Consider the following 21,955-nt stretch of genomic DNA (forward strand, 5'->3'; position numbering starts at 1 on the left):
AAGGACTATTGTCTGCCATCTCCCACCTGTCTCTGGTGCCACCCAGGTACTTGTGTCATAGGCAGCCTAGAATACAGGGGAATGTAGGCAAGAATGCCATGGTGAACCCATTCCTCCTAAAGTTCATGGGCTTAGCTCCTTGCACTATGGGCCTGAGCCCTTCTCAAGAAAGGACAAGCCATTTGACCTTTTTGTTTGGTTGGTTAGTCTCTTTGAGGCAGACACATATAAGCAGCCATGATTTGTTCTGACCACTTGGGTAAGGATTTGAAAAAGGGCAAAGATAACTTCTGACTCCAGAGGTCAAATTCAGAGTCAGTTTCTCCCCAAGTTAACATTAACCTTTAGGTAAACGAGCCACTCCTCCTTGAGGGCTTGGTAAACAGGAGCCGTTGTGGAAGGCTAGGGGAGTGGAGCTGGCCGTTTACCTGCAAGGAAGGGAGCAGCCCAAGGTCAAGATTCAAGTTCCTTAGTTCTCTTGAACTTTGCCAAGAATATGCCCTGTCAATGAGAAAAACTGACTTACAAAGCTCAGGTTTTATCTGTCAGTTGCATGGACAACTCTTTCTCCTCTTGCTCCGCTGTCACCAAAAAGGGACTTGAGTACAAATGATAATGAGAGACAGAGGATAAGTGGCAATCTTTAGTCCATGTAATAATTCTGCCTGTCTTTCTCCCAGGGGTGATTATAAGCATTCAATGAGAGTGTGCATATGAAAATTGTTTGCAAAGCCCAAAGAACTATCCCACATTAGGGTTTATTGTTAAATTATTCAAGGATAGCCTTCCTAGTGAGAGCTCCCACCCTGACACCAAATTAGCTTTGGGAAAAGGGCAGAGAGAGGTAGAAGGGTATAATGTTAAGACACGGCTGTAGGGTATAAGAGTTGGCTAGAATTAGCAAGTTTAAATGAAGAGGGGAGGTGATTCCTGAGAGATTGTGTACCTCTGGTGAGCCTGCTATAATTGCACGTTGCTAGTAGTAGTTAGTAAAAATTGTTGAAACCCCCCTGGGAAACAACAAGGTAAAAAAGAAAAAAAATATGTATACTAAAAGCTACCCAATTTTCCTATAATTAGGACTATAATCTCCAGTTATTAATTTAAGAAAATAATCCCAAAAAAGTAAAAGACCCTCTCTAAAAGTATGAGGGGGTTGTTGGTATTATTTTTCCTCTGGCATCTTACTATTTTGCCCAGGCTGGTCTTAAACTCCTGAGCTCAAGCAATCCTCCTCCCTTATTATCCCCAATAGTTGGGACTACAGATTCGTACCACCAAGCCCATTTTGAAAATGTGTATTTTAGAGTTATTTTCATAAGATTAAAAATTGGAAGCAACTTAACATTTCCAACAACAAGACAATGGTTAGTTAAATATGGGCACATTCCTTCTGTGGAATATTGCACAGCCATTAAAAACTAGGAACCTGCAAACTTTGCCACCACTTAAAGGATGTTTACAGTATGATTTTATGTGAGCAAAAAGCAGATACAAAATTGACTACAATAATTGTGCTTGAAAATTAAGAATAAAAGAAGGCACAGATGAGTCAAAGCTGCTCTGCCCCATTTCTAAGAAGTTTGTTTGCAGTGAACCCAGGGCCTTCAGCATGCTAAGCAAGCCCTCTACTACTGAACTACATCCCAGCCTACCCTTCCCCATTTTTAAAGTATCCTGAAATGTATTTTCAATAATAATAAGAGTGTGTAAGAGGAAAAGATAGTAAATAGCAAAAAAACTATGGGTATCAAAGGAGAGGAACTAAAATGGTGAGGAGCTTGGTAGGATTTTAGCAGGTAAAGAGAGGAAGGGAGAGCACTAGAAAAGGAGGCTTATGGCCACAGGAGCCTTGGATGTAAGAGAATTTGCATTAATTGGGCCTGGCATATCTGGGTTACCCAAAAGTGAACTAAGCACATTCCTAAAGAGTATTGAAGCAGGAACATTAAAGTTCACTTTTAAATTTTTGATATTTAAAAATTCAAGCAAACATCGAAGATGTCTCATGGGGATCAAGAGGATGAGAACTTTGCTGTACTTCCTTGTATGTGTTTTTTGATTTGGTGTTATTTTTAATTTGGAGTGGATTGTAAGGCAGATGTTATAGACTTTTCTGTGGTGGGCATACTTGAAGGTCTGCATTTGACCCTGGACTTGAATCTTACAGTCTGCTACAAATCAGCACTGTACTCCATGAATGATCACTGCATTTATTTTCAGGCCTGAAGATTACTATGTGGGGAGTTGGATGTAATACTGAAAGAGTTAAAAGGCTTAAATGCACCTCCACTGCACCCTAGGGGACAAGCTCCCTCAGCTAGGAAGGCTTCAGGCTTGGTTCTGAAGCTGTCTCCAGACACTTACTCACCTTAATAATAAGATTGTTTACCAAGTAGTGTCATGCACAGCATCTCAGCCTGCTCTGGAAATCCCTAGGAGGCAAAAACCAAGGCCAGGGTTGGCTGGGTTAAGTCCGCAAGGACATAGTCAATGGCAAAAGGTGAAATCGGCTCCTTCCCAGAGCTTGCACTAACTGGGGAGGTGGGTTGGCATTTTATACAACCTGTTGCCTTGTCTTGGAACTCCAGTTCACTACCCACATGCGCAGGTGAGGGGGTCCCCCTGCAGGTGGGTCTGTGTAAGTACCATTCCTTCTGCTCTTTCTCCAGGGGTAGCTGGTATTTCCCCAGAGCCTCCTTCCAAGTCAGGAAGATGCCACAGTGCCTGACTTCTGAAGGTAAAAAAAGAGCAGACTCCAAAGAGAGGGAGAATTGTTCCATAGAAGATCTAAAAGAAATCATCACCCTGGCTTTTGTGAGAGAGAACACACAAAAGGGGTTTCAGGAGGCCTGTCAGCAAAGCAAGAAGAAGAGGAAGAAAAAGAGGTTAGGATTGGAAATTGGGAATGGGGCTCCATGTTGGTAAGAACAGGAAGGACCTGGAGGGAAGGAGGCTTGATAGAGTAAAGGAAAATTGTGGGCTAAAGCTGTCAAACCCACTCTGCTTTTCAGTTCGCATAAAAAGAAGGCTCTTTTGATGGTCTGTTTTATAGAATCAAATAATCATGTGTAAAACTGCACCTTGTCCTAATTTTCATTCTATTTAAGTTTAGAGTGCCTTTCAAAAAATGAGTGAAGAGAGAGAATTTCCTTGCATAAGAAAGGGCTTAGTTAGGGCTGGGGTTGTGGCTCAGTGGTAGAATGCTTGCCTTGCACATGTGAGCTTTGATCCTCAGCCCCACATAAAATAAAAATTAAAAAAAGGTATTTTTTAAAAGTGTGTATTTGTTCTGAGGATTTAATACACTTTAAATATAGAACCATACTATTGTATTAGGATCTGACTTTACCTTGTGGGTTCCAGTTCTTGTTTAATATTTTGCCAGGTCTTGCTCCATTCAGACTGATTAGTGTCTGAAAGCTTGTCTGCTTTCTCACTGACAGCTTCCCTTACTGTGCAGAAGAAGAGAGAAGCAAGTATTTTGGCCAAAAATATTTTAAATTCCTGTTCCCGATGGACTACTGGAGTAAAAGGACTAAGAAAATGATGTTAATATGAAGCTGTATGCTAAATTAGCTATAATTGCAATATAGACTCTATACCCCATGGACAGGGTAACAGTACTGATTCCATGCTTTCTGCCAGTCTGTACCCATTCATGTCCTCAGTGATGGGAATGGTTGAATCAGGCTTAGTGTGATAGCTTAGGCTTCATGCAGCTCCACCTGGGACAGGATGTTTCTGGGTGCAGTCTGTCTCTGTCTTGTGCTTTCCTTTTTCTTTTTTCCAGATGATTGGTGATTAATCTATCCAGCTGCCGGTATGAGAGCGGTGAGCATTTCAATGCAACGGATCGGGGACAAGGACCTACCACTTCCCCCTGTGTCATTGGGAAGAGTCACTCTTGATGTTGAGAGAATTCTTGAGGAGAAAAAGGGGTGTCTTCAAACCTCTTCCTTGGTTCCTCTGGCTCCACCGACTATTTGAGAGAGTTGGGAATCTCATTCCAAGAATCATGGGTTTTGATCCCAGTGGCATGTCCTTCAGCTATCTGTAATGCTTACAGTGACTGGGGCTGGATGCTGTGGTGCACGCCTGTATTCCCATTGGCTCAGGAGGCTGAGGCAGGAGGATCACAAGTTCAAAGCCAGCCTCAGGAAAATCAAGGCACTAAACAACTCAGTGAGACCCTGTCTACAAAATAGGGCTGGAGATGTGGCTCAGTGGTCAAGTGCCCCTGAGCCCCTGAGTTCAATCCCTGGTGCAAATATATATATATATATATATATATATATATATATATATATATATATATATTTATATATTGTGACGGAGGATCTCATTGTAGAAGAGGCAGTTGTTGCTGCAGTTGATGGCCCTGTTTTAGAACATATGTCAGAATCCAGCAGTCTGAGGCTAACCCTGGTCTACAGACTTGCTTTGTACTACAGAGCACAGTGTTGTTGCCTTTGTGTTTGAGTTCAAATTCTAATGTCCTGGGCTGCTCTTGTCCTCTCCTGGTTACTGCAGGTCCTCCTTCCTTCTTAGGCCTAGGAAGGAAGGCATCTGGCCTGTGTTGAAATCAGCTTTTAGCTATTAATACTAACAGAGGCAGGAAAGAAAGATGTGATAGTGGTATATATGGTTTTGAAATACATTGTCTAAATTTTTTTTCCTGCCAATTTACCTCACTAGTTAAGCTTAGCTCTGCTTAGTGTTAAGGATCAGTTTGTATTCTCTGAACATTCAGGGCTTGGTGTTTAGGAGAAAGCCAGAGGCTTGCTTCCTGGCAAGGGGAAGCCAAGGCGGGTCAAACATTCACCCCAGATAACCTTCTGTGGCAATCACTGCATACTGGCTGTGTTCTTCAACAGCTTCTAACTCTCCATGTTCCTTTCTTGGTAGTGGTACATCCAGACAGGGAAAGATGGCTTACAGTCCTAAGGAGCTGGGTCTCTTGTTCCAGTACTTGGGTCTGGAACTACCTAGAAAAGGAACCTCCCCATCCTTTGCTCCTTCTTTGCTTCCTGGGCGAACAGGACATTTCTTTCTTCAATTCCATTGCAGTGCGTAGGGTGGCCCAACAGTATGGCCTTCGAGAGGGAGGTGACAACGATGACTGGACTCTGTACTGGACAGACTACTCGGTATCACTGGAGAGGGTGATGGACATGAAGAGCTACCAGGTATTTTCCTCAATTTAAGTGTGACATCTGCCCAGAACTCCCCCCCCCCAACCCCCTTTTTGTGGTGCTGGGGATTGAACCCAGGGCCTTGTGCATTCGAGAAGCAGGCACTCTACCAACTGAGCTATATCCCCATCCAGGGCCCCTATTTTTAATCACTGACTCTTGAGGGGATCTCAAAGTGCTCCCATGTCCCCCCATTGATCATGAATTACTGCTTCCCTCATAGAAGATCAATCACTTCCCTGGGATGAGTGAAATCTGCCGCAAGGACTTGCTGGCCAGGAATATGAGCCGCATGTTAAAGATGTTCCCTAAAGATTTCCACTTTTTCCCTAGGACCTGGTGTCTTCCTGCTGAGTAAGTGAGCCCAGATTTCCTTCTCTTCCCCACCCCTATTTACATTTCCCTTCTGCCCTGATTCCCTGGTTGCTACTTTCCCTTCCCATAAGATCTCCCATCTCTCTATATACTGTCCAGGAAGAGAAAGGATAAAGGGTGTGTCCAAGGTTGAGAACACACAGGGCTCTGCCTATAAAATGAGATGACAATTAAGGGCCGGTGCCTTGGAGCCTGTACCTGTAGTTGGATGAGAGTTTGTTCTGACCCTGAAGGATGTTGATCTTGAACTCCTTCCAACCATTTAACTGTTCTGTTTCTGAATTTTTTAGGACCAGGAGCTCCTCTGGAGATAGTGGGGTTGTGGTTGATTAGCACCCAGGGTAGGAGCAGGGAGGACTGCCTGGCCTCTGTCTCATGTAGTACCCGGCTGGGCGGGCAGCCCTTTCCCTTTTTGCTCTCATTTTATCCATTTCAAAGCTGGACCTCCATTACTGATAGGCAAAATGCTCTGGAGAAACTTGAGATGGCATGAGCACAAGCAGGGGTATAATCTGGTGGTTGAGACAAGGCAGGGGTAGTGTGACAGGCCACCGTCTGTTTTTACACTCACATGGCAAGGGCAGAAGAGGAATCCCACTCTCCCCTCTCCTCCCAAGACTTCCTTAAACCAGGAGCTCCCAGCCTTTCCTTAGTCTGGAACAATTTCCAAGGCTAAGCAGCAACTTAGGAGGAAATGTGTGCACCATCCAGTTAACAGGAGCCTCCAGACTTCATGGCCACTGAGGAACATTGTGGCTAAGTGATTTTCCCAAGAATCCACAAGGTTCTTTTGAGTTAAGATGCAAAACAAGAAATATAGCAAGACTGATATATATAATCCATTAATTTAGTTTCTTTCTTCTGCATAAACTGTCTTAAAAGCATATTTAAAGGTTTTATTTGCCCTCCCATCCTCTGGCTGGGGTGGCGGCATCATAGATGAAACACTGAAGCCCAGAGAGGGTAAAAGACCTATTGATTCAATGTCACATCACTTGTCAGGGCTTGAGCCAGACCAAGAACTCCAAATCTCCTATCTGTAAATCCAGAATGCCAAACTGCCTGGGTCATGGCCACCTTTGTGGGGTGGGTAGCACAGATCATCACTTTGCTGCATTATGTCATCTTAACTAACCACTGCATGAGATGGGTTTCATTATCCACATTTCCTAGATGATGAAATGTAGACTCCGAGAGGTCATGTCCTTGCACAGGGTACACAGCTGGTAGGTGGTGTTGCTTGGGCTTGAATCTAGGCCTGAATTCCCTCCGAAGCCCATACACACTCTCCACTTCATCAGTTCTATTATCTCTCTCGTTGCTGGCCTCTGGGCCTCTGTCTATCAATGCCAGGACTTTGTACTTCAGATACCTTTACTCTTCTGTTTTTTTTTTTGTTGGTTTGTTTTTTCATATGGAACTGGTCTTCCTTTTCATTGCTCTCCAGCTAATGGTGTATCTTGTTCCTTCCCTGTCTGGTAGCTGGGGAGATTTGCAGACCTATAGCAGGTCAAGAAAAAATAAGACATACATTTGTAAGCCGGACTCGGGTTGCCAAGGGAGAGGTATATTCATCACCCGCACTGTGAAAGAAATCAAACCAGAGGAGGATATGATCTGTCAGCTCTATATTTCAAAGGTACTTCTTTACTGTGATTATTTATTTATTGCCCATAGCAGCCTCGGGATCTAGCTGCACTGGATACAATGTGAAATGAGTCAATGAGGGGTGGAAGTAGGGATGCAGCTGAGACTGTCTTCTGCCTTGGCCTTTGTCAGACCAAATTTCCTGAGCAGAGGTGCTGCCATGTACACTTGCCTGTTGATCTGACCTCACCAGGCTAGCCCCTTTGCTCAAATAGATGAGAGCTGGGAGAACACCTTAGTTTGTGGATACCCTACCTTATTTGGGAGAAGGGAATCATCCTGGGGGATTCATGGTAAACAGATTCCCTCCCTGAGTGCCACAAGTCACTGCTGCAGGGAGGGAACCTTCTAGAAGTGTGAGAAGAAGGAGAAGCACTGCACCTCCCACCCAAGGCAAAATGACCAGGATTACTGATTGCAGGCAATCTCTTACAGAACCACAAGTATAACGCAGCCCTGGATGAGGACCATATGTCCTTTCATCAAAGGACTTTTACTGTTACTTTATTTAGTTGCCAAGATATCTCTTGGTGGTAGTTGTTTGTGCCAATGAAGAGATCAGGAAATCAAGGCACAGTGTGGTTTGGTGACCTCTTCAAGGTCACAAGTCAAGTCACAGAACCCAAGTTCTCCTTATCCTGCTCCCCAGGCCTGGCCAAGCCTTCACTTGGCAACACTAGACAGTGTTGGACTGATTCCATCCATGAAAACAAGATGGGGGCTGGCGATTTTTGTATGAGCTTCTCCTCTGCTGCTTGTTTGACTTCTCTCTTCTCCTCCCAGCCCTTTATTATTGATGGGTTCAAGTTTGACCTACGGATTTATGTGCTGGTGACATCATGTGACCCTCTCAGGATTTTTGTGTACAAAGAAGGACTGGTCCGCTTTGCTACCACTTCTTACTCTTACCCCTGCACAGACAACCTGGTGAGCTGAGGGGACATGATGCCTCCCCCTCCTCCTTAGCATGATAAAAAGTCCTGCTTAATACCCTTCCTCGAGACATCATGGATCTGGCTGTCATTTGTTGAGCACTACCTATGTGCCAGGTTGCATATATTCTTTAGTCTGAGCCCTCCCGGGAACCCTCAGACATAGGAGTTATTATTCCCTTTTACAGAGAGGGAGATTAAAACCCAGAGAGTAGAAGGGACTTGTCCAAGGTCACACAGCTAGCAAGAGGTGAGTCTGGAACTTGTGGCCAAGTCTGCCTGACTCCAACACCAGGTCCACAGTGCTCAGGAGTGAGCTATCCTGCCATCCCCCGACTCTAAGTCCCCTAGGACTCCTGAAGTTTCCCTCAGGCAAGGCAGCGCTCACTCTCAGGAGGAGCTGGAGTTTCTTATACTCCAGCTTATACAGGGTTAAGTTGTCCAGGCTCTAAGATTCCCCTTTTTATTGCCTTAATTTTGCCAGTTTAAGTACATCTTAAGACTTCCCTTTCTTTTCCATGCAGTTAATCCCCAGGGGCCATGGGAGGGCACAGAGAGAATGCAGGAGGCCTTCATGTCAGCCTGACCCCACATCTTATGTTCTCTTTTCCCAGGATGATATTTGCATGCACCTGACTAATTATTCCATTAATAAGCACAGTTCCAACTTCATTCAAGATGCTTACTGTGGCAGCAAGAGGTAAAAGAGCAGTTTTTACTCTTCTTTCCAGGATTCTACCCAAACCCTGTCAGTCTCCGTCAGTGTTTCCATCTTGGGTCACGTGGCCTCAGAAGAGACTTTGCCTCTCAATCCAGAACTCATCTCAGCTCTCTGGACTGTTAATCATTAAAAGGAGGCCACATCGTAAACCCTAGGAGGCTGGGAGGAGGAGAGATAAACACGAACCGTTTCCCCAGCAGAATACATACACACACCAAAACATAGCCTTGTTATAGTTGCCCTTCTGACATTTCCAAATCAACAGACATTTATTGATCGCAAGTCTGCCATTTGAGAAGGACTTGCCAGGCTGTGGTTTCTTGGTCTGTGGTTCCCTGGGGTGTTGCTCCATTAGAGATTCTCAAGCTATATGTCATGAGGATGCCCTGGTGCCACATGACGTGTGGCTAGCTGGCCCTTAAGATTCCCCAGAAGGGGGGACACGAAAGGAATTTATGAGTCTCATCATGAGCAGCTTTTCCATTTGTGTTTGAGTTTGAGTCCAAATAGCTCTCACTTGAGTTTTAAGAAAAAGGAAGACTGAGGAACCTAGCCTAGTTTGGCCAGACAGAGGGCCAGGCAGTCTCATAGGCCCCCTGTGAGACTCAAATGATTTATTGGCAGTACAGTGTTCTGGTACTTCTGGTGGCCTCAGAGGTGCTGTGCCTGGCACCTATGTGCATTTTTCGTTCTTGAATTTTCACCACAATGCAATGGCAAAGCCATTATCATCTGCTTTTTGTAGGTAGAGAGCCATGAATTAGGTGCCATCTCCATTTTATAGATGAGGAAACTGAATCTCTGCAGGGTTAAGTTGCCCAAGGTCACCCAGCTCTGACTGCTAGCATGGGCCAAGAAGCTGGGCCAGTCATGCTCTGAGGCTCACCCTCATCCTACTGAACCAGGTCTCAAGGGACTGAGGAAAAGGGAATCCATTTGGTGTCAGAGCAGCAGAGAAATGTGTGGCATCTCAGCACACAGAAAATCTCTAGGTTATGCCTGCTGGAGGGGATGTGTCAGGCTGGGAGGAGGTAGCCTTCCGCTTTTCAGAGGACGTCAGCCCCTCTGTATTGCCTGTGTCCCCACCCAAACTTTGGGCGCCAGTGGTGCATGTGGAACGTCAACGCTCAGGAGGGCCTGGCTTCTCATCCCTGCTCTGCTGCTTGCCAGCTGAGAAAGCTTGGACAAGGTCCTTCATCTCTCTGAGCCTCCATTTCTGTAAGATGTCCTCTCCTGCCCACCTGGTGGGGCCTCTGTGAGACTCAGATGACTTGTTGGCAGTACAGTGCTCCGGTTACTATTGTTTTCCCTTGGTCTCAGGGCCCTCATTTCCCTTTTATGAGAATTGATATCCCAATAACAGGCCTCAGGCCCTCAGGCCATGATGGAGGTGGTGTTGTTGGGCACAAAACTAAAGCAAGGGTGTAAAGATTTCCAGTATTATTCTCTTTTTTCCTTTCTTCCATTTATTTACTGGTGCTGGGATGGAACCCAGGACCTCATGCACACTCGGCAAGTGCTCTACCCACTGAGCTATACCTGCAACCCTCAAATATTCTTCTGCTGCCCTAGCTTCCCCCCCTCTCCCTCCTCTTCCTTCTCTTCACCTCTCTCTCACTCCGCTCTTCTCTGTGTGCCCTCTCTGTGGAGCAGTCTTCTGCCCCCATGGCCTGGGGGCTGTGCCCTCTCTTGGCTCAGCCTCTGTCTGCTGGCAGCCCATCTCCTCAACAAGTGTGCCAGAGAGAGCTTGTTTCATAACAGAGCCACTCCCGTAATAATTAATGGATTAATCCATTCTCGAGGACAGAACCCTCATGATCCAATCACCTCTCAAGGCCCTGCTTCTCAAACTGCTGCACTGGAGGCAAATTTACGGCACGTGAACTTTTGGGGGACACAAACCACAGCATGTCCTGGTCTTTGGTGTGCTTTCCATTTGGCCAGGTAGAGGAGTTCTTTCTTTCTCCCCTATTTTTTTTTTTGCTTTTTTTCCTTCCTGTTCCTCCTTCCCATCTTCCATCCATCTATCTTCCTTCCTTCCTTCCTTCCTTCCTTCCTTCCTTCCTTCCTTCCTTTTTTCCATTTCTTTCTTTCCTTCTTTCATCTTGTCTTTCTCTCTTCCTCCCTCCCTCCCTTCCTGCCTCCCTCCCTCCCTCCCTTCCTGCCTCCCTTCCTCCTTCCCTTCCTTTCCTTTCCTCCTCCTCTGTCTCTCTTTCCTTCCTTCCTTCCTTCCTTCCTTCCTTCCTTCCTTCCTTCCTTCCTTCCTTCCCTTTCCTTTCCTTTCCTTTCCTTTCCTTTCCTTTCCTTTCCTTTCTCTTTCTTTCTTTCTTTCTTTCTTTCTTTCTTTCTTTCTTTCTTTCTTTCTTTCCTTTTCTTTTCTTTTCTTTTCTTTTCTTTCTACTGGGGAACCCAGGGGTCTCTACCACTGACCCACATCCCAGCTCTTTTTATTTGTATTTTGAGACAGGCTTCAAACTTGCAATCCTCTTGCCTCAGCCTCCCAAGTTGCTGGAACTACAGGCGTGCACCACTGCACCCAGTTCCTCCCCATCTTCTGGGAAAACCTACTCCTCATGCTGTTTCCCCTGCCCCAAAATTGGCAGCTAAGGCCAATTGTTAAACCCTTTGGTTAGTCCCTCCAAGTGGGTTGCAAACTCAGCGAGAAAAGTGCTCCTCAGAGTGAAAGAGAAGACAGAACTGCAAACCTGGCAGCACTCTGGGGCAGACACCAGTTCTCTTCCTCTTCTGTGTGCTTGGCATATAGCTGTTGTTAAAGTGAGTTCACTAATTGCTGGCCCCCAAGAAATTGTACAATATTGTATATTGTGATGGGGCCTGAGTCATCAAAAGAAGACTTTGTTATGTTCTGTAACGTCTGTTATAAGAAGTCAGGGAAGTACATGATCTATTTCAGGAAAATTTACATCCCATTTAGGCAAATTAAACACACTTTTTCTTTTTCCACTTGAAATGATTGACTTCAAATGATCTGGAAAATCCACTTATGTGCACCCTGACAATGGCAGGTAGAGGAGGTGGTCTCTGTGTTGAGTGACCTTTCCTTTTCTGTCTTTATATAAATGCATCCTTAGTTGTTTCGTATGTGTGTTGATTTCCCAAATGGTGCCCAGGCCTCCCATGGCAGAGGTGGTGGTTCCTCTGTGTCTCTTCATTTCACCAAGCTTTGCATGCACAGCAGGCCCTTAGCAGGTGCTCCTTGGCTGGTAGACCTGCTTCCTCCTTTTCTGACCACTTTAGTTGGGCTCCAGCGAGCTTTTTGAACTGTCTGGGAGCCTTGTCTCTTGTCTTCGTTGTTCTCTTCTCAGATCACCATTCTCTTACATCTTCTCCTTCTGTATTTCCACTTCCACTTTGACTCTCTGGGGGACATGCAGGTACATATGTATGAGAGGTTGAGTGTCCACCCCCACCACTGCCTCTATGGTCTCTTAGATTCATCCTTTCTCTGTGCTGCCCAGCTTAGAGTTAATGGAGCATCCGTCCACTCAGATATTTCCTCATGGACGTCTCTGGTAGAGAGATTCTTGATTTCCTCAGCAATTGGCTCAACAGAGCAGATCAACTGATCTGCCTCTGACTGAGGTTTCCTGGAATGCAGGGCTCTCTGTTCAAAAGTAGGAACAGTTCAGTTTGCCTGAGACTACTGGAACCTTGTCTGTGGAAATGTTCTGGGATTGTCTTCCCTGTGGACAACCCTGAAACAAGATTTCTGTGTTTTCATTGTCCCCTCGGATGATTGAGGCAGAACCAAGGTACCAGTATTCTTAAAAGACTCCCCAAGTAGATAACACCAGAGGTAGAGAAACCATTGCTACGCAAGCACAACCATGATGTAGGGTGTTTTTTTTTTTTTCTTCTTCTTTTCTCATCCATTAACCATTTTCCTCCCATACTGGAGATTGAACCCAGGGGCCATTAACCACTGATCCACATCACTAGCCATTTTAACTTTTTATTTTGAGATAGGGTCTCATTAAGTGGCTTAGAGCCTTGCTAAGTTGCTGAGGCTGGCCTCACACTGGCCTCAGCACCTCTGGAGGTGCTGGTATTATAGGCATGTGCCATGACACCTGGTTGCCATCCATTAATCTTTCCACCCAGATATCCCATCCCTTCCCCAGCTCACAGGTGTCTTCTAGGCTCCCTCCCTAGCTGACCCAGCCTTGTGGTCATGCTAGGTCCTGGGTATTCATCCACACCAGCTCTAGAGCTTTATCTTCTCTAGAAGTTTCTGGTTTTCAGCATGCCATGGCCTTGAATGGTCAGAGGCCAGCTGCCCTGCCTGGTGGCCTGTGGTTCCCTTCCAGGAAGCTCTCTACCTTCAACACGTACATGGAGAACCACGGCTTCAACGTGGGACAGATATGGAGGGCTATTGAGGATGTCATCATCAAGACAATCATCTCGGCTTACCCAGTCATCAAACATAACTACCACACCTGCTTCCCCGGCCACACACTTAACAGTGCCTGCTTTGAAATCCTGGGCTTTGACATCTTGTTGGACCACAAACTCAAACCCTGGCTGCTGGAGGTAGGGAAGTTCAGGCGAGGGGTGAGAACTGTGCCCTGTTACTAGAGTCAGCCAGTTGCAGGGACCCTGCCCTCCTGGCTCACCTGGATTGTTCTAATCAACTTCCCCTGCCACTTCCTCTCACGGTGCTTGCTGCCTGTGGGGCTTCCCTCTTAGCTGAAAAGTGGCCACCAGAGGGGGGTAGACGGCTGGGAATTAGAGAATTCCTTGTGTCTTCTTGAGGTCCAGCCAGACTTGCAAACAGACTTGCTGTTAATCTCAGACACAGAGTGACTCTAAAGATAATTCTACCTTTTGTAACAGAGTTCTCTTCCAGAAAGGCAGTGTTCTTCATCAAAGCTGGGTGGGTGAGGCTAAGTATCAGATGGGAGCTGACTCCCTTTGGCTTCTGGCAGATCTGCATGACTCAGATCTAAGCACCAACAGAGCAAACTGGTGTCTGCTGCCCTAGGAACGGGTGGCAGAGACACTCAGTGAGTTTCCTGCCTCCATGGGGGCCGGTAGGAGGAGGAAGAGAATCTTTCCAAGTTGCTATCTCTCTTCCTGGTTGGAGTGATGCTCGGGAACCTTCTCAAGTGTCCATTCCGCATGAATGATGAGGAGCAAAGTGTATTCGTGAGGTGACATCCGAGGTGCTAGTGCCAGGTACTGATGCCAGAGTCACACTTTAGCGTGGAGAATTCAGAACTGCAGATTGGATTCCTGGGGATTTGCCTTCCTTCACCTTTGTTCTCAGATGTGAGGGAAATAGAGAGATGGCCACTTAGAGCTCTTACCCCACGAACAGAATGAGCCAGCATGAGCAAGCCTTCAAAAACTGCTGGAAATTTACCCATGTCACCCAGCGCTTCTGAACAGGATGGACTTTGCTGTGGGCAGGAATAAGTTCTCCTTCTCCTCCCACCTGTTCTCCCCCTCAGCCTGATGAGGCTCCAGAAAGTGTCCCTCCTTTCTTTTTCCTACCTCCAAGCCAATCCTTCAGACCCCTCCTCTATTCTGCTCTGTGTAACACACACGCTGCATGTAAGAGAACACACACCAGATGGGGGGAAACCAAAGAGGGGCACACCTCACGCTTCCAGAGGAGAGAGGACCAAGATGAAACAGACTAGCCTAGAGGGAGTTCTGCTTTCTGCTTTCTTTACTGTGTCTCAGGGACAGACTGTTTGTCACCTCTGGGTGGTCTGGGCAGCCGGGGCCCTGAGGTGGATGTTGGCAGCATCTGGAGGTAGCATCTGCTTTACCCCCTCACTTTTACCCTGGACGGTCCTGTCCCCAGCTGTCATCTTGCCCTCACAGGTCAACCACTCTCCAAGCTTCTCTACTGACTCCCGGTTGGATAAAGATGTGAAAGACAGTCTGCTGTATGACACCCTGGTACTGATCAACCTGGAAAGTTGTGACAAAAAGAAAGTCTTGGAGGAGGAGAGAAAGCGGGGACAGTTCCTGCAGCAGTGTCCCTCCCGGGAGGTCAGGTACAGCAGCACCCTCTGGCCCCAGGGCCCTCATTCTCTCACTTCCCTGCTCTCAGGGAGACTAGTTGTCTTGGTCAAAGTTACGACTCAACATCCTGCTAGTTATGTGGCCTTTCATCACTTCTGTGAGCCTCAGTGATCTTTCTGTGAAATGGAGCTAGTGACACATAATTACTTTTTTCCAGTACTAGGAATTTAACCCAGGGGTACTCTACCATTGAGCCACATCCCCAGCCCTTTTTATTTTGAGACAGAGTCTCACTTTCTCAGGTTGGCCTCAAACTTGCAATCCTCCTGCCTCAGCTTCCTCACTAACTGGGATTACAGGTGGGCACCACCACACTCAGCCTGTTAGGAGAATTAAATAAGATCATTCATATAGAGTCTTAGTATAGTGCCCAGCACCATAACTTTTTAGAGGCTATCAAAAATTTTGCCTGTGAGGTGGAGTGAGGATCAATGGTTGCAAGTAACAAAGAAAAAAGACAGAAAAGAAAAATTTAAAAAGAGAAGAATCTTGCCTGGAGTTGGTAGGGAAAGGGGTGGATTATTTCTAGCAAACTATGATCCTATTTAGAAAGTGATATATATATATATATATATTTTTGGTACCAGGGTTTGAACCCAGGGGTACTTAACCACTGAGTCACATCCCCAGCACTTTTTCACATTTTTTTTTTTTTGAGACAGAATCTCACTAAGTTACTTAGGGCCTTGCTAAAATGCTGAGGCTGGCTTTGAACTTGTGATCTTCCTGCCTCAGCCTTCTGTGCTGTTGGAATTACAGGTGTGCACCACCATGCCTGGCTGGAATGTGAGTTTTTAGTTGCAGAATGTAGTAATTCAAACAGTTGGATTATGGATAATTTTTGTTCTTAGAAATAGGAGATTAAGTTATACACATGTAACTATATATAACGGATATGAATTGATTAATATGTGAAGATTTAGGAATTACCAATATAAAAAAATAAAATCAATATTTTATTTTTACTAAAATGAAAAGCTTGTCAGTCCTTTCCCATGTTACTATGTTGGCAGGAGCTAATGTCTGAAGGGTGTCATTTGCATTGTCACTGGGGCCTTCATTCTGCATAGTGGTTCTAGTATCTTAAGATTCTGGGCCTGGTCAAGGAGGTGCCCTGATTGCTTTTCAGATTCCACTAAGGACCCTCCCCCACCTCTGCCTATTTTCCTTTCCAGAAAAAGAGCCAATCGAATCCTTTGGGACCGAGCTTCTGGAACAGGGGCAATGTGTTGTACTGGTGTCCAGATGGCACTGTGTTTCTCTGGCACTTTCATGTGTATTGTCTCCCCTGCAGGGAGGGAGGTAGAAGGAGTGTGGTGTGGTGCTGTTCTTGAAGCAGAGGAAACCAAGACTCCAGAAGGGGAACTGACTTTCATGAGATCACCTTACTGGTGACGGCTCTGGACCCAGAGCCCAGTGGGTGTGCCAGCTTGGGTGCCAGGATACCTTTCCACTGTACTGCTGTCTCAACTCTTTGAGGAGGAGACCACATCACTCCATCACACCCATCACACCGAGGGTCTCCTCTGCATCTGTCTCCCTTCATTACTTTGTCCTGGATCTCTCAGTGTCTCTTGGTTCCCCTTCTGTAGAGGGGGCTTATCATGCCTCCCTACCTGACCTCCATTTCCCCAAGGGGCTATGAGGAAGAATGAGATCATTACAGCTCATAAAGCTCATTAAGCTCATCCAAGAAGCCCTCAAATTTAGCAAAACACAAGCTGCCATTCTCCAGAGAAGAGTAATAAGGGTAATGAATGGGAAGGTGGCGACAGTCTGCCTGGTCAGACTAAGCCAAGGGGGAAATGGGTTTTACTCGTAAGGGGAGAGAATTTGGTGAGCTGTCAGAAAGGCTCTTCCAACCAGCTCTTAGTGCATTGTGACACTGGTTGTCCCAGGAGGGCTAGAATCTCCTTTCCAGGAAACATTTTTGCTTTTATTTAACAAATACTGATTAACCACTATTATGTGCAAGGCCTCCCTCTGGCCCTAGATGACATCCAGCTTGGATATGTCCCTTCCAAAAAAACTGTATCCCTGTGTTCTGCATCCCAATAGGATTGAGGAAGCCAAGGGTTTCCAAGCAGTTCGGTTACAGAAAACAGAGAAATATGAGAAGGAAAATTGTGGCGGGTTCCGGCTGATTTATCCCACTCTGAATTTGGAGAAGTACGACAAGTTTTTCCAGCACAATTGCTCCCTCTTCCAGGATACTGCTGCTTCCAGGGCTCGGGAGTTGTATGCCCGGTAGGAAGGCTCCCAGGATGAGGTGGGCGGTGTGTTCTGGGGATTGTGCTTGACCTGCTGGGCAGCTGTCCTGGGGTGGCAGGGAAAGTCCCTGAGCTTCAATTCCCAACCTTGAAGTTGCTTGGGGAACATTTGCTGTGATCTCACAAGGGCCATAAATTGGAAGATTTCCTAATGTGAGGTATTAAGTAGATAAGTAGATAGGTGACTGACCATAGAGAAACTGACCATAGAGACAGACACCCCCACCCCATTCCAGGATGAACACCTCCTCAGAGCTGCTTCATCGATTCATGCAGGTATAAAATCTAAGGGCTGGAAGGGAATTGTCCCATTGAGTCTAGTTCCCACCAACTATCTCTTATGGAAGGCGAAACTGGATCAGAGAGGAGATCATATAACAAGATAATATCAGGAGAAGGATTAGAACTCCCAGTCGAATGACTCACGAGACCATATTATTTCCACTATATTGTGTCACCTTTAGAGCACTCTTCCTGATCCATTGGCCAAAGAGCTCATCACATGAAATGGTCCCAAATGGGAGCCCCTGGCTGTAGTCTCCCACCCAGATCCTCTTCCCAGCACCTGCCATGCATGCAGATGGTCTATTGGGAAGTAGGGAAGAGATGGGGTTGCGGTGGAAAGAAACATAGCTCTTTTTACTGCACATTTCTATTTGAAATGATGCCATTCCCCACACTGGATAATTAAAGGGATGACTTCTTTCTTACCACCTTGATTTCTGACCTTCAATCACTTGTGCAGACTGGATACACTGGGGGAGGGAAGTGGGGGCACTCTGCCTCTCCATTTTAACTTGTCTATCGCCCAAGGAGGATGCCCACCTTCACCACCTGTCCCTAACCTCTGTGACAATCATTTGTTCCTCAATGGGCAGGCAACTGATCCAGGAGCTGAGACTGAAACAGGAGAAGCAATCCTTCCAAATGAAAGAGAAGAAGGTGGAGATGCAGGGAGAGTCAGAGATAGCCGGCGAGAAAGCAAGGGGCAAGAGCGCCAAGAACCAGCAGAAAAAACAACAGAAACGCAAGACCACCGCCCACAGCCCCAAACAAGTAAACCCAGATGGGAGGGGAATGTGCATACCTGGCACCCTTCCCAGGCTGGGGCCAGTCTGTCGGGGGTTGCCACGGAGACCACTCCTCCGAGCCCAGACATACTGACAGGCTACTTGGAGGGCTGGGCCACAGGAAGGGAACTGTGGCAGCCACAGAGAGCTGAGTGTCCATCAGAGCATCACTTCATTCAGGCAGCAGAGGGTTCTCACTCATCTGTCCTTTTTGTCTCATTAGAAGTAAGAGCAGGCAGGCTGTGCTGGGAGACTGGGCATGATATCATATGGAGAGCAGGTTCCAGGACCCACATCCTCAACTCCAGCTGGGGTGGGAATGCCCTAATTCAGTGGGCCACTGGGAGAGCTTCTGGAAGGCAGAATCCTCAGAACATTAACAGGGATGACTGGTCATGGCGGGGTCCTTCCTGCTGTCTGCATGGGGTGGCCCAACCTCCAGGCTGTGGGTAGCTGCCCTCTTGTCCTGTGATCTAAGTTTCTAGCTTCTGCTTTCTCTGCCTAGTGCTTTCTTCTAGCTCACTGGATAGATGACTTTTCAGTCCACCTCAGTTGACTGTCAGCCCATCTGCTTCATCTTAAAGACTTACTTGGAAGGACAGAATTAGAGCAGAGTTTTTTTTTTTTTTTTTAACTTTTAAGGTTCCAGACCTGTTGAGAATCTGATAAAAGCTCTGGAATCTCTTGTGGTAAAATATACAATGCACTATTTTAAAACTGGTTTCAAGTGGCTCAAAGATACCCTAAAGTCATCCATGGGCCCTCCCAGAACCCCAGGTCTAAGATCCTCATATTAGAGAGACTTCGATACCAACTGCTTTTCCTTCTCCTTATCTCCTTTGCACCTACCCTTGGGTGCAGACGAATCTGGAAGTGGCCAGAGCTGAGTTCCCACTGGCTGTGTGTTTGGTTTCCTCCTTCCCAGTACTTCCGGCCATTGGCATTAGTGTCCTGCACACCTGAGTTGCTCTTAAGTGTCAAAGATGTAAAGAAGAATGAAACAGGCCGTAGCCTTGACCAGGAGGCTGCAAAGAAGAAGACTGATTCTGCTCCCTACAAGCCTATCTCTGCAAGACACTGCAGATCTGTACCTGACATGAGGCGGTTAAGACTCAGTTCCTCTGGGTTACAGTGCTGTGAAACCAATTCCAGAATCAAGATGGCCAAGTCAGTCAATGAAGCGAACATATTTTCTAGTACCATGGTAAGTAGAGGGCCAAGTTCTAGGAGGAAACTCTTAAAGTTTTGCTTTCTGGTCCTTTCTTTCCCCTGACATGTTATGGCCCTTTGAGTAAGCCATTGGCTCTCTCTGGGCCTCAGTTTTCCCAACTTATGAAGACCATATTGTGGCATGGCACATTTGCTGGGAGGATGGGCCTGGGATGGCTTTTAAGGAGGGTCATTCTGTGTACTCCTGTTCTTAGCAGGTTACCACCTGTACTAGTTTTCTTGGGTGCCATGGCAAATTGCTACAAACCTGGTGGCTTAAAACTGCATGATTTCTTCTCATAGAAGAAAAACCTCTCTCTATTCCTGCAGAAACCAAGGTGTCTGAAGGATAGGTTTCATCTGAAGGCTCAAGAGAGAGAGGTTGCTTCTTTGTTAGATTCTGTTGGTATACTAAATTGCCTCAAACTTCCAAGTCACTGGGATTATGGACATTCACCATCATACATGGACCTTTTGAAAAAAATAAATACTCTTATACTCCCATTGTAGGCTTAAATTATTTTTACACATGAGGTGTGGCATGCACCTATAGTCCTAGCTACTTGCTGGAAATTGTTGGTTTGTGGTAGTATAACTCTCTGCTGTTGTCACATGTCTTTTTCCTATATATCTAAACATGGCCTTCTTTATTTTTTTTTCTTTTGGACTGGGAATTGAACCCAGGCATGCTTTACAACTGAACTACATCCCCAGCCCTTTCTAGTTTTTAGAAACAGGGTCTCGCCAAGTTGCTGAGGCTGGTCTCAAACTTGGAATTCTCCTGCCTCAGCCTCCTTAGTCTCTGGGGTTATAGGGATGCCTCACCATACCTGGCTCTACTTGATCTTCTTTAAGGACACCAGTCACTGGATTTAGGGCTCCCCTAAATCCAGTATGACCTCATTTTAACTTAACTATATCTGTAACAATTCTATTTTCAAATAAGATCACATTCTGAGGTTCTAGGTGAAATGAAGTTTGGTGGACACTTTTCAATTTAGTATACCACCTAAACAGTGTTTCTCAAATTCCATCAATGTATGGACACTTGTGTGTGTGTGGTGCTGATGAGCTACATCTCTGGTCCTTTTAGTTTTTAGGACAGGGTCTCACTGAATGGCTCAAGCTGGCCTCAAACTTGCAATCCTGCCTCAAACTTCCAAGTCACTGGGATTACGGACATTTACCACCATACCTGGCTACATGGACCTTTTGAAAAAAATAAATACTCTTATACCCCATTGTAGTCTTAAATTATTTTTACACATGAGGCATGGCATGCACCTATAGTCCTAGCTACTCAGGAGGTTAAGGCAAGAGGATTGATTGGGCTTAGGAGTTCAGGGTCAGCTTGATCCATCCAAAAAAAGTTATTTTTATAAACATAGGCAAGCAAAAAACTATGAATAAAATTTTTATACAATCATCTTTCTGTATTCACATGTTTTGCTTCCATAGATTGAACCAACTGCAAATCAAAAGAAAAAAATTTAATTGCATCTGTACTCAACATGCAGATTTTTTCTTGTCATTATTTCTTTTTTTAATATTTATTTTTTATTTGTTGTCGGACATGATACCTTTATTTTATTTATTTATTTTTATGTGGTGCTGAGGTTTGAACCCAGGGGCTGAGCCACAACCTTAGCTCCTTGTCATTATTTCTTAAACAGTACAGTGTAATAATTATTTATGTAGCATTTCCATTGTATTAGGTATTATAAGTAATCTTGAGATGATTTAAAGTATATGGGAGGATGCATGTAAGTTATATACAAATTCAACTTCTATTTATTTATTGCTATTCTGGGATTGAACCCAGGGGCACTCTACTACTGAGCTACATCCTGACTCTGTTTATATATTTATTTGCAGTACTGGGGATTAAACTCAAGGGCACTTTACCATTGGGCTACATCCCCAGCCCTTTTTATTTTACTTTGAGAAAAGTTCTCACTAAGTTTTCCAGGCTCGTCTCAAACTTGCAATCCTCCTTCCTCAGTCTTCTGAGTAGCTGGGGCTACAGGCATGTGCTACTGTGCCCAACTATTTCATTTTATGTAAGAGACTTAAGGATATGTGGATTTTTTGTATCCATAGGGGGTCCTAGAACCAATTCTTCTAGGATTAGAAAGGATGAGTGCACTTACAGATCTTTTGCAATAACAGAAGGAAGCTGAAATAATAGCATCAATATAATTCAAATAAAAATATGAATTTAAGGGCTGGGGATATGGCTCAAGCGGTAACGTGCTCCCCTGGCATGCGCGGGGCGCTGGGTTCGATCCTGAGCACCACATAAAATAAAATAAAGATGTTGTGTCCACCAAAAACTGAAAATTAAATATTAAAAAATTCTCTCTCTCTCTCTCTTTAAAAAAATATTAATTTAATGTAGCAATTGCTTTTCTATTTTTGCAGAAACAAAGTTGACACATGATGTGGTCCCTGCCACTCTAGTACAGGTCCCTTTGTATTT

The 21,955-nt window shown here is 45.4% G+C and overlaps 1 protein-coding gene across 1 annotated transcript in view; it reads left to right on the forward strand.

Moving 5' to 3' along the window:
* The first annotated feature begins 2,685 nt into the window (after positions 1-2,685).
* The window catches only part of Ttll6 (tubulin tyrosine ligase like 6), a 32,155-nt gene continuing 12,885 nt past the window's right edge, over positions 2,686-21,955 (forward strand). The window contains 12 exon segments of the mRNA XM_026387121.2: positions 2,686-2,888; positions 3,794-3,834; positions 5,071-5,189; positions 5,419-5,549; positions 7,053-7,209; positions 8,001-8,144; positions 8,764-8,849; positions 13,199-13,424; positions 14,724-14,899; positions 16,986-17,174; positions 18,076-18,253; positions 19,193-19,471. Coding sequence (XP_026242906.2) covers positions 2,716-2,888; positions 3,794-3,834; positions 5,071-5,189; positions 5,419-5,549; positions 7,053-7,209; positions 8,001-8,144; positions 8,764-8,849; positions 13,199-13,424; positions 14,724-14,899; positions 16,986-17,174; positions 18,076-18,253; positions 19,193-19,471 — 1,899 coding nt within the window. The 5' untranslated portion in view covers positions 2,686-2,715.

The sequence above is a fragment of the Urocitellus parryii genome, chromosome 7, assembly GCF_045843805.1.
Source record: "Urocitellus parryii isolate mUroPar1 chromosome 7, mUroPar1.hap1, whole genome shotgun sequence".
NCBI classification, from domain to species: domain Eukaryota; kingdom Metazoa; phylum Chordata; class Mammalia; order Rodentia; family Sciuridae; genus Urocitellus; species Urocitellus parryii.